Source organism: Hesperophylax consimilis, chromosome 31 (assembly GCF_061612785.1).
Source record: "Hesperophylax consimilis isolate HC1 chromosome 31, BYU_Hcon_1.0, whole genome shotgun sequence".
NCBI classification, from domain to species: domain Eukaryota; kingdom Metazoa; phylum Arthropoda; class Insecta; order Trichoptera; family Limnephilidae; genus Hesperophylax; species Hesperophylax consimilis.
The window spans coordinates 1,669,247-1,682,623 of NC_142866.1; the positions used below are offsets into that span (position 1 = coordinate 1,669,247).

The following is a 13,377-nucleotide window of genomic DNA, read 5'->3' on the forward strand; positions in this document are numbered from 1 at the left end:
CAGACTGATGAGAGATTCTTCCTTATGCCTATATGGGAGCGGTGGCCGACCTCGCGCGTTACATATAATCCGTCTTCGGGCGAGATCTGAATCGGGTGACTGATACAAAATGTGGATTCAATTTTGCTATAAGTCGAGACATTCGTGTAAAATGGAAGAACGTGAGAAAATACAATAATTTACTTTTTACACATGGTAACTCGGAACAGTTTGGAGGCAGTGAGACTATAATACAGCAATTTCGCTAAACATAGCTAGGTTTGAGCTTATAGATTTAAAAAACATAAGCAATATCACAAATTATTATGACCCGCATCGTAGGTATACAAAATTTTAAGCATTGTCATTTTATCATAAAAATAGTTTTGCAGGTTCAACCACAATGCTATTATTTCACCACCAACAAAAATATCACAGTAGTGATTCCAAGGTGGATTGGAGAAAATGTCATTTAACCATTAATTTGAAATTCGAGGAATAGCTCGGAAAGAAAAATTTGACCGATTCAAATTTTTATTTATTTATTTTACATTTTGTCATAAAAAATACATTATATTGGTCTAATTTATGAATATGGCTAAACTCAATCAATTAGCTAGGCTAATAATCACGTTGAGCTCAATGTGGATAAACACATTAATTATACATAGTAAAATTTGTATATATAACAACAATGTTTAAAATTGTATGATTCTTCACTTAGTTAAAAGTGATAGAGAAATTATTAAACTGACATCAATCTTTAACCCTTTCAGACCTAAATTAAAACTAGTAGTGGTAGGAGATATTTTTATGCTTGATTACAATGGAAGAGTTATCTGAAATTTTTGGTGTAGGTACTATTTTTTTCAATTTGTTTGGTAATTGTTTGGGAACAAACAGCTATTATCTGTTAAGCCAATTTGTTCGCTTTTGGGAACAGCTCATATGATCTAATTGAAATCATTTAGAAATCTCCTTTACTGTCACATTGAGAAATATGATTAAAACAGTGCTAGAAAGAGAAAGTACTATGCTTTATATTCTAATCTAGAGTTGACCACAAAGGAAATTTAATTGTACACCTCTACGAAACCAAAGATTCCGGCAACAATTTGAGAAAAATTATAAAACTTTCATTTTTTTATTAATTATTTTTAAATGAAATGAAAAAAAGTGACAGTAGTGTTTATAATACATTTATCTAAAGTATGTGTTTTCTTTTGTTATCAGTAATTTTAGTTCATTTTTTTCTGCGAAAATATATAAAAAAAACCATTCTTTTATCTTTGTATTCTAAACTTGAATATAACAAAAATGTTGTGTTTATTTCTAGTAATAAAATTTGAAAGCAAATGTCATCACTTTTCAAAAACAGATTTTAGTTTTCAGATACATTCCAAAATATTCCATTTACAAGTTTTTTTGCAAACCAGAAATACAAACAAATTCTCCAACCTTCTTCATCTGACAGTGTCTTTAAGAAACATTAGGGTCAATGTGCCATAGGCCTGAGGGGTTAGCAGTTATTGCTACTTTTATTTGAAAGAACATTATATTTCTGATAAAATGACAAATCATACCATTACATACAAGAAACATTGTTTTATAATTTAAAAATACATATATATTAACAAAGAACAAAAATATACCTTCAAAACATTAAATTTTAAAAAATCAATAAAAAATTCAATCGAGATTAAACACAAAAATGTCTACCGCCAGAATGAGGAGCTAAAATAAAATTTAAAAAAAATGTGCGCTAATAATAATAATAATGTTTGTATAGCGCCGTTTTTGTGCAAAATCACCTCAAGGGTGCTGGGCAAAGTCAGATATGCCAGCAATTGGTCAAGAAAAACCGCTAATTTTTATTCGCTCTAGATATGTTTTTCCTCCATATAATCCGGGTCTTTGTATGATAAATATATCCCTTCCTGTAAACCCTACCTTAACTCTCCTCTCAACGCTACCCAACCAGAAAGCGATATAGTCCGATTGTCTTTGAAAGAGTTAAATTACAATTTGAATAATTATAAAATTTATACTTCAAAAGTTTACCAATATGTATGAGTACTGGAATACCTTAGTTAACCCATCTGCTTACTAACCATATCTTCGCAGCGTTTGCTTTTGTAATACACAAAGTTTAAGAAAAACACTCCACATGGTGGTATAGACTGCTTTGAAAACGTTTACGCATATATATGTTCCATGAGTTCTCAAAAATGTTAATAAAGGTGTGTTACTTAATTTCAGTGCTACTGCACCCGAGTTTTTATAATAATAATTAACCCTTTAATTAAAATTAACCCTAACTTTAGTGATAGGATCTGCTGGTAGAGGGGACTGCAATGTCCATGGTGTGGTTTTCAGTAAGCGAAAGTACAATATTAACGCCCACCCTATAGGAAGTGGGTGCTGATGGATTAACAAAGGAATCGGACATTTCATTATTAGAGGCAAAAATAACACAGGGTTGTTGGATTTGGGAAGGTTTCATGGAAAAAAAAAGAAAGCAATGTGCAAATATGTTCATAATACGTACAGACACCATCGTGATATTTTAATAACAATGATAATTATGAAAAATAAAAATTGATATTTTTTTGCTGCGCAACATTTTTCTGGAACTTAGAAAAAAGATAAAAATAATCAGTTTTTAGTACGTAAGTTTTAATAACACTTCATTAAGTGAAATACCTGTAGTTGTACATAATCTTAAATATAAGAAATCAAATTAAATCATATCCGCAAATGATGTTTTTCACAATAAAACTTGTTTTACGTTTTCTTACATTCCCCTTCAGATGTGACAACGTCGGCTTCCTCAGATTTTAAGTTGCAGAGTTCATTTTCCAGTTTTAGAGCCTGAAAAAGAAAGATAAAATTATAAATAACAAATTGACAAAATACATAAATACTACTGACACGGTTATTATGTGGATACAATTTATTTTCTTTAACAAAAAAGTATGAGTTATAACAAATTTGAGGATTTGGAGGGGAAAGTCGGTCAATAGCATAAAAAAAGGGGAATAACAATTGCTCAGTAGCAATGCCCGGTCCATTCAAGTTCATTCATTTGAAATCCTGTAACGTGTTACATGAAAGCTAATTTAATGCAAAATTTTCTATTCAACTCAATCTATTACGCTTAGCATTTCATTTTTTTTTGAAAGGGTGCACTTCAAGGTTCCTGTATGAAACTTGTAATATAATGTATTGAAATAGTATGTGTTTATGAATAATTAAAATGTTATCCAGGTGAATATAGTATACTTTTTCATACTAAACGTTACTAAAAATAAATTCCTTGATGGAGAATGAAAATATACATACACATATTATAGTATACATACTGATTAGATATCGCTGAACAGTTTATACATATTATGTAATAACTGTGACATAAAAAAAAGAGTCTTAACTGCACAAAGACAGTGGAACTGTGGCATCCGCAATTGGAATTTGTTGTGAGGATGAAGATAGTGGGGAGGAGAATGAGAATGGAAAGGGGAAGGTTGGGAAACACCTGAATATTTTGATTTGGTGGCATGTGACTGAATTTGGCAGCAGTGCATTTTGCTTAAAATTGGCAACATGTAATAGAGGTAAATTAAATGATAATGGGAGCTGAATACCTATAACTCACATTTTATAACTCTCATTTTTTTTCATTAAAAGAAGCAATATCCGTCACTCCACGATACGTCGACCCCGAAAATTGTACACGGAAAACTAACAATCTGGTCAACAAAACCACTGTGATTCTCAGTTCTTGTTGAATATAATATACAAACCTATATTATATTTAACCATGATTTTGGCAGGTCATTATTATTCAAAAATTTAATCACAAGATTTTGATATTATTCTAACTATTCATTTTTACAAAGCAAAACTCGAGAAACCCGGGTGCAGCTCTAATAATAAATACGTACTGTCAATTTTGCATCTTGGTTTTGTAGCGCTATAATATCTAACATTATTAATTAGTTCCAAATCCATTAACCCTCATTAATTCATTCCAAATTTTTGGTATTAAGCATGTGTAACATATTGTCAACGATCAAGGATGCATTTCCACATGTGCCGCGAATGCACGCGAGGTCCGTGTCTTCACTGCTCTAACAAATGAATTGCCCTTACGAAAGAAGTTTGTCTCCCTCATTTCAGGGTTTCAGCCACTGGAGAGAGTGCTCGCAGTGAGAACACATCATGTGACGTCAAGTGTTCGGCATTCGACTAATGCACAACACTTTTGTGCATGCGTTTGAGTCTAGTAAGGAGTTGCTTAGGCTTGAATGATATGGAGGGAACCCTTCCTGAGGAGAGCATAAGCTCGTAAATTGATGTTTGGCGCATGTTTTCTCTCAAGAGAATGAATGGTGGTCTTTCACCAGGGCGATACTGAGCATATCTACCAATCTGCCATTAGTTGGTCATGACAGAAACATGGCATTAGTGAAGACAGCCATAAACCCGGCACACAGGTGTGAGGACACAATGGTTTAAATTAACCATTGTTACAAAACTTTAATTGAATATTTATACACATCATAAATATGTACATTTTATAAAATGAGAAAAAAAAACCCTCCATTTTGCAAATGCAAATTGTTAACAACCCCTCTTTGCAGTCTCTTAAAAATAACCTTGAATACTGAATACATTGCTTGTAAACGGAGTGCTGCAATGGTCGGTCCTTTCGAATGACACAAGGCTTTTGCAGAAAGCTCAACCTTTTTTTTGTAAAACATATACGTTACATGTAAATAGTAAGTACAATATATATGTATGTATGATGTATTGAATATAACATGTAGCATAGATTTAGAATTTGGCGCATGTATTTAAGGACTGGTCAAATTCCACAAAGGGTATTTAAATGTGAGGCTCTTTCTCTATGGAAACAGGATAAACGAATACCAGTATACAAAACAGAAAACATTCCCATGGGCAGTTGTGACTCATGGCTCACCCTCCTTTTTTGACTGAGGATTTGATTAGTATTCATCAGCTCTCAAAATTGTGCTTTTAATCGAGGGGATTGTAAACAAAACAGACAGAGAGCGATGAGATGCTTATGTATGTATGTAGTGTTTGCAGTTGACATGGGCATCTAATATTTATATATGAGCGTAACAAAGAGAAAAATATTGAAAAAAAATTAGTTTAAGTAAACTAATGTAATAATGGAAATAATGCCTGTTTTAAATTAAATTAAAACACAAAAAAAAAAATTAATAAGGTTGCAAATGAATCTTTTACCTTCAAAATAGCCGAGTTTGACATGTGTTCAGCAGGGCCATTTTGGATGAAATGTGTCAGTAAATTCCCTCCTTTCCCAACTATCAATGCTCCCCCATTCTGTAGTCCATCACCTTTCAAATCACCACCCAAACCTGCAAAAAAAAATTATGATTCTCATATAATTACAAAAATTAATTTTATTATCATTACAAAACCTGGATAAAAAATTGTATGACATATTAACATAAATAAGGGACTGAGAGAATTGGCAAAAGTTTGTCATGTGGAATGACGATACAACAGAAAACACCATAAATATTATGCATTAAAAGATTTGATAATTCTTGATGGAGTACACGTACGAGGGTGGTCTGAAAAGTTTCCGACCTAACAATGAAAAAACAATTTTTTTCTTAAGTTTTTAATTTATTACACACTTCTCCCAGCAATGCTCCCATCTCTCTAACCCGTCCAAATAGTACTCTGCGTTTTTCTCTGCAAAATAAATATGTTCACAAAGGTGATTGCCTCCTCATTTGATGAAAATCTCTGTCCTCCGAGCGCAGTTTTTAGATTGGGGAACAAAAAGAAGTCGCTTGGGGCTAGATCTGGTGAGTAAGGCGGATGGTCAAGCAGTTCAATCCGTAATTCGTGGATTTTTGCCATGGCAACCTCTGAGGTGTGAGACGTTGGCACGTTGTCTTGGTGAAACAGGATTTTCTTTTTCTGCAAATGTGGCCGTTTTTCCGCAAGTTCTGCCTTCAGCTTGTCAAGCAATGATGCGTAGTATGCTTCTGTAGTAGTTTTTCCTTTTCAAAGATAATCAATTAAATAATTCCATGACTACCCCCAAAAAACAGTCGCCATCACTTTCCCAGCTGAGAAAACAGTTTTTGCTTTTTTTGGAGCCGGTTCCCCCTTTGCAGTCCACTGTTTTGACTGTATTTTTGTTTCGGGCGTATAATGGTGTATCCAAGTTTCATCTACAGTAATTAATCGGCGCCAAAACTCGGATTTATTGCCCCTAAACTGCGCCAACAGAGCGTTAGAAATGTTCATTCGAACACCTTTTTGGTCTAAAGTGAGCAAACGCGGCACCCAATGCGCGGACAGCTTTCTCATTTCTAAATCTCGATTCAATATGTGACAGACACATTCTTTGGACATTTTCATAACCTCTGCTATCTCTCTCACTTTAATTCGGCGGTCGTCTAACACTATTTGGTGAAGTTTAGCAATGTTATAGTCAGTAGTTGCAGTTTTTGGACATCCCGAACGTTCATCGTCTCCCAAGCTCTTACGGCCACGTTTAAATTCAGCTGCCCAAAATTTCACTGTGGTAAATGATGGTGCAGAGTCCCCATACACAGTGTCCAACTCATCTTTGATTCGTGTAGGCGTATTGCCTTTCAAAAAAAATAATTTAATAACAGCTCGATACTCAATTTTTTCCATTTTCACAAAAACACACACTCAAAAGACTGTCAACTAAAAACTGTGCGTCCAAAATGGCCGAAACTTTGATGAGTAACTGTCAAAAGATGCACAACTACATTTACTAGCTTTTATCGACAAGTACCGCCATCATTGCGTTTAGGTCGGAAACTTTTCAGACCACCCTCATATATATTTACTACTCATAAAAAACAGTAATGATAAAGGCATTTACCTAGTTTCCTGGACTTGCTTGCAGCTTCTCGTGATTCCTTCCAGAGCAAAGCTGCCATTACGGACATGTATGAGAACCGTTTGAAGCCCAAAATGGAATAGGTTTTCTTCTCACTGGCAATGTAGAGATCTGGAAATATAAAATGACACATTGTTTCATTTTAATATTCAAGCGTAGGCTCGTGAAAAATTGGTTTCATCAAAAATAAGTTTACAAACATTATTTCCTTTTAATTTTTTTTTTACAATAACCCCACACAGGAGGACCTGAAAAAAATAATTTCCATCAGGGCAAATGTCATCTATGGAGATACTGTGTATGTAAAGAAAGAAAGATCGAATGGTCTCCCCAAACCGGCCTTTTCCGTTCTGGCCCGCCACTCAGCATGTGGGCAGGCACATCCGTTGACAAGACCTGAAACACCCCACCTGTTGAACTCAGGCACCCCAGCTAAGTCACCAAAAATAGCGAACCACTTGGGGTAACCTATGGCAGAGGTGTTGGTTATCGAATAAATGGTTCCTGGGGCGGTGGTACCCATATCCGCCTCCCAAAAACATAATACAAACACTATGCAGAACATTTTTCACTAAAGCACAACATTTTTCTGCTTCTTACGGTGGTGGCAAAAGTAATTTGTGAAAGAAAATACTATTTTTTCTATGAGCTTAAAGGATATTTACCACCATCGAAAAACTTTCCATTGTTGAATTCCTCTTTACCGATGTCATCCACACCAACTCCGATGAGCTTTATATTATGTTTCTTCAGGATGGGAGCAATCTCTGATACCTAAAATGAAATGTTCTTTCTTTAGATCTAGTACACCGTGCACTTAAGATAAGATCATATAATTATAAGACAACACTTTACAAAATAGATCGCTCTCCCCACTGGTAAATTTAAGTAGATACAGATTTGTGCAACTTGCTCTAGAACACTATAACACGAGTGTGAAATTCTGACACAAGTAAAATAATTTTTGCTAAATTGTCAGTGGGCTGAAGATTCACTGAATTAAAATAGTTATTTGAATACTGCAGGAAACAGAGCAAGGCAAAGAATTGCGCAGAATTTAAAAAAAAATCACAAGTTGCTTTATAGAATCTACGAAAATGAGTGCGCAAACGGTGATGAAGAATGAAAACATTACTTCTTTAGCCCAAAGACGGCAGAAGGTGCAGCCCCATCGACGGAAGAAAACGATGACACAATCTTCATTTTTCCACAGGTCTCCCAATGTTGTTTCCTGCAAAAGAATATTATAATAGTTAGAAGGTACTATATTCAATTTTTTTTTTACAATAAAGACTAACATTCTCAGATGAAGAATAATTTGACAATATTTGAAAAACTCCTACTACCATCATCATAAACGGAAAATGTTGCTTGACCAATGATACAGGTCTTAGTTAGCAGAGGAATTGAACCAACGACGCCTTGGTTTTCAGACATATTTGTTAACTCAGCTACAAACTGGTCATTCAATCGTTACAAACATTCTTCTTCTTTGGATTATCTAATACTCCAAAGAATATTGACAGCGATCTTGATAAACTTTTTGACGGTTCTTAGTCAACGGTAAGTGCTCCACCACACAACCTAACTAAAAATCTAGCCACACATTTGATATCTTCTAAAGTTATAATTTTTTATAAAATTGTTGATATCCGTTCTGTAAAGCCGCACACAAATATTAACAACATAACATGAAATGCAACAAATGATCATAGTATGTATATCGCTGTGCGCACGTGCTGCACACCAAATTAACATACTTGTACATACATGCCAGGTTTGCAACCTTTGTTGCATTTCATGTTGTGTTGCTAGTATCTGTAAGCAGCTTAACATTGTATGCTGGATGACAAAGATAAAGAATCAAACAGCTAAGGCTACAAAGTAAACATTATGTAATTACAAACAAAAACAATAGTTATCCAATATTCTTTTATGAAAGAGAAGATATTGTACTTAAAATAAATTCATAACATAGTGGAAATCTATTATCTTTATTCATATCTTCAGGCTCGCATGAGTATCAGATAGTGCTGTTAAAGCGGATCAAAAGATTACTGAAACAACATTTGATGTTCTAATAAAGTTGTGTAAACCTTATCACTTATTCAAGAAAACATTTCATCATTCTTTGAAATTTCACATTTAAATTCATAATGTTGTATTATATAATTATAAAATACAATGACTAATAATTAATGAACTGAGTAAAGTGAGTTAAAAGCAGGTATTGTGATAATAGAGATTGTGTTCTCAATAACTCAATACCATTTCAACTTGAGCTGGGTCAATCGATCGTTTTACACAATCCGGGTCGCTCACGGGACCCACTGGCCTGGTGAGCACATGACCCGAAACCTGATTACCTGTCACCCGGCTACTTTCATTTTCGTTAAACGTAAATGTGAAATTGTGAAAAATGTGAAATTGCCATGAAAGTCTCAAGGAAGATACTGTAGTTTTACTTACTACGGCAGCGAGAGAGGGTATACAAAATAAGTAATGTGTGCATGATTTTTATTTCATTTTACTGTTTCATCATTTTTACTCTTAGGTTACATGATATTTTACAAAGGTTACATTTATATTTCTATCGCACTGCTTGCACGTCATTGAGAACATCTTATCATATTAAATACAATAAACATACAAAATACAGAGAAGATTCAAAAGAAATGAATAATTCAATAATTGCACAGGAAAGAAAACACCAGAAGATAATAAAAGCAAGAAGAGAAAACTGTAGAAAAAATACTTCTTCTATGGTCTCTTGCTCATATGAGTATGAACATCTATCTATGGTCGCTCGCCTAACCACATCGGCACCCAACACACAGGTCACGACTTTGGGTGGAGAGTTAAGTCATGACTTTGGGTCCCGCGTTTGGGTCGCGTGAGTGGGTGCTGAGGAAAAAATTGTCTTTTGTGGTTCGTGAGCGGGTTTCAATAAGCACGTCACTCAGGATCGACCCAGGGCTAATTTCAAGCTTTGTCAACATTTTATTTTTGGTAATCCAAAACTAGTTTCGTAAATCTACATAACTCGCCTTTATCTCGGATGCAATCAATAATATTTAAGAAAAGGAGCAGGACACACATCAGGTATATTGATATTATGACTATTATATGACTCCTCTGCATAATATTAAATAATATTTACACATCATGAATAATTTATTTTAATAATGATTATGGGTTACGTAATTCAACTAGGAAAGATCTATTCATAAATGCTATAATGTTGTCTTTTATCAGAGTCCGTATAAGTTATTTTGGTGCCTAAAAGACTGATTGAATGAGTACACTCACGGGGACAGATAAAAGTGTAATGTTTTACTCTTGTAATAAAATTGGAAGATAATTTTTTACCTAAAAACGCAGGTATTTGCACATTGTGATTTGTGCAATAAGCTTTGCAAATTCCCAGGCAAAAGTATTATTAGTGATTAATTTTTGGGTTTTTATGCCGTGTTGCTCTTCCTTCTTCTTTGGCCAAAATTTCACTGTAATGCTGTTTGAAACTTTGGCTAAATTAGGAAGTACGGCACTTCATCATAAACTACTAATAAGTTATTCTTAACCCGGGAATGTTTGTCTTTCTTAAAAAAATAATAAAATAGATTCAATACCCTAAAGGCTTTGTTACAGAGACATAGTAGCAGATTTTTTTTTCTTTTATTTATTAATTATATTATATAATTATCCAATCTTTTTGGCCAGTTTTGGAGACTTCATAACATATTTCACTTAAGACCAGTTCCCAGGTCAGTATTTTTACCCGACTCTGCCTTTTATATTGATGAGGTTAATTTATACCTGTGTTTCACCTGACAACAATGGAATAACAAATACCTTCATTCTTGAAAAAGAAGAAGCGCGGTTTGGATTATACCGTTGGTAAACTGATTAAAACCATGAACGATATGCATAATTTAAAATAGGCATTCAGAAAACTACTTCTATTTTTTTCCTAGACCCCATGTTCTGGCATAAAATGAAGCCTTCAATGAGTTTCATTTCGGAGAACACAACACCAAACCAAAACGCCGGATACCAAAACATTTAAAAAAAATTTATATATGTGCAATACACCAAAACGTTTGCAGTCCTAATGAGTCAGAAATCAAAAATCAACTCCTTCCTGAAATCTGGTAATACAATTCACCTAGTGACCTTACATTAAGACATATAAACAGACTACCTAAACACATCCTGATGGACATAGAGCATATCTAGCACATACCTGATTCATACGTTGACGGATAAGCAACGAGCAGTAGGTATTTCCTAATCTCCCGACTTCCATCCCATTATAAAATGTTTTTATATCTATATATATAATATTTCATAATATTTATGTAAGTACGTTTATTCTTTATTCTCCCATAAACACCTCAATAATGCAGGACATCATATACTGATGTTAATGAAGGTCGTCCATGTTTTATATTGACAAACGGCCGCTTCCTCCTGATTAACAATTTATTCTGATTATTAATTTCACACCATGGGAAATCATTACTTGGGTGATGTTGACATATTCAATACCAACTTGGCAAGTTTTGTGGATCATTTAAAACATTTATTTCAACAATACTCTTAAACACATCATGTAAACCAACAAATAGCTGTAATTTTCTGTTTTTGTTTCTTGTGTTTGTATGACTTGTTGCATAGCTTTTATCAAATGTAATTTTATTCTTATTTTTTATGTTTGAAAGTATTTGTCAAATTAAAATTATACTACCAACCATGTAAAAGCCCTCTGGGCGTTAAATAAATAAAAAAATAAAAATAAAATTAAGGTTTTCTATGGTTTCCCATAATAAAGCAGGCAAATGCGGAGGAATTCCCAAGAATAGGCCGTAGCCGACTCCTTCCTACTCCCTACACAACACAAACAGACATGTATGTAATATATGGCCCGATGATGCAAAAACATGCAATTTTAGTAGGGTTTTTTGGGAAACAAAATTTTCCCTACCGAGAAAATACAAGGCCTCTAAGTCTACAATAGCCAGGTAACATCTTAAACACCCATTTGAGGTAAAAATTGTGAGGGGCATACGACGCCGTTCTATTTGTATAAAGAACATTAACTTTAAATTCAGTAAATTGAAAAGACCTCATGGAAAAAAGAAATCTAGAAAAAGAAAAAAGTTAATCTCAGGCACCTATTCGGTAATCTGTACCACTACACGAAGGATAGAGACAGTCGCGGAGGACTCTCTTGGGCCTCCGAGCTGACAGCTACTCATATGCAGAAAAGCTGGACTACATGGAAACCGAAGGTGAAGACTTTAGTTAACGTAAAATCCTAATGAAAAAGTATTTACCATCTCCCCCAACGCATTATAGTAATAAAATTGTATTAAGCGTATCCATTTACTGTACAACTTTACAGAAAGTGTTAAATGGAATACTTACTTGGCCAGTTGCGATCGGCTTCAATTGATTAGCGGCAATAGTTTTCAGATTCATGTCGAGATTTTTTCAGATTAAATGCGTGCGCGCTATTTGTTTCTATTCGACAATAATTGATGACACAAGCGAATAAGGCAAGGGACTGCAACGAAATGGTCAGCGGGGAATGTTACAGGTCACAGCTACTGTGGTTTGTGTTATCGTTTCTAGCCTGTGTAATCTATTTAATTAAGTGACGTTATCTGAAATTTTGACATCTGACAGCTCATTGTCTACGCCACAGATTGCCATAGATGTACCAGTCACGCATCACTCATGTCTACGCCTAGTTACATAGGCATGATGCTGCCATTCTGCGAAAATATAAAAAAATATTAATTAGCTCGTAGGTAGAAACTCACAAAAATATAATATTTGTTGAATGTTTTCAAAAATAGTTTCATTTTTGATGGAAAATTAAAAAAAATCATATAACACTATTTATGTTGACAAATATAGCTCTAATAGCAAAATATTATCTTCCTAGATCCCGTGTTCCAGTCATATAAAATTATTAAATCTTCTTCTTTGTTTGTTGGGGGAGTTTTGGTGAGATCAAAATGTCACAATAAAATATTAGCTTCTTGTTTTATCTATTTTTACCTTCAAGCTACACCTATAAATAGAAATGTAAACATTAATAATAATATTATCGAACCTTCCCAAACCTGTTCACTACTGGGAATAGAATTAAATATAAACATAAACTGGAAAGAACATATCTCAAAAATTGTAGCAAAAATCAGTAGTTTTTCTTATGCTCTGGGTACTTTTTTTATGTTCTGGGTAATCAGTAATAGCCGCATATTATGGTTATGTATATTCAATAATAAAATACGGTATTATTTTTTGGGGAAACTCGGTAAACGCTAAAAATGTTTTCATCATACAAAAGAGATTCATAAGAAAAATTACAAACTTTGAACGTTTAAATTCATGTAGACCTATGTTTAAAAATCTGAAAATTCTGACAGTCACAGACATATATATAA

At 33.9% G+C, this 13,377-nt stretch overlaps 1 protein-coding gene across 1 annotated transcript; it reads right to left on the reverse strand.

Moving 5' to 3' along the window:
- Positions 1–1,287: 1,287 nt before the first annotated feature.
- Positions 1,288–12,646, reverse strand: LOC149409331 (prostamide/prostaglandin F synthase-like). The gene is made up of 6 exons (XM_089649805.1): positions 12,350–12,646; positions 8,058–8,153; positions 7,588–7,696; positions 6,905–7,033; positions 5,254–5,387; positions 1,288–2,850 (listed from the first exon to the last, which is right to left on the reverse strand). The coding sequence occupies exons 1-6, from the start codon at positions 12,401–12,403 to the stop codon at positions 2,764–2,766; spliced, it is 609 nt and encodes a 202-aa protein (XP_089505931.1). The 5' UTR covers positions 12,404–12,646; the 3' UTR covers positions 1,288–2,763.
- Positions 12,647–13,377: the final 731 nt, after the last annotated feature.

Coding starts and splice junctions, on each gene's coding strand:
- LOC149409331 (XM_089649805.1), bottom strand. CDS start 12,403: ATGAATCTGAAAACTATTGCCGCTAATCAATTGAAGCCGATCGCAACT. Junction 8,154..12,349: donor AGCCGATCGCAACTGGCCAA/GTAAGTATTCCA, acceptor ATTCTTTTGCAG/GAAACAACATTGGGAGACCT. Junction 5,388..6,904: donor AAGCAAGTCCAGGAAACTAG/GTAAATGCCTTT, acceptor TTTTTTTTGCAG/GTTTGGGTGGTGATTTGAAA.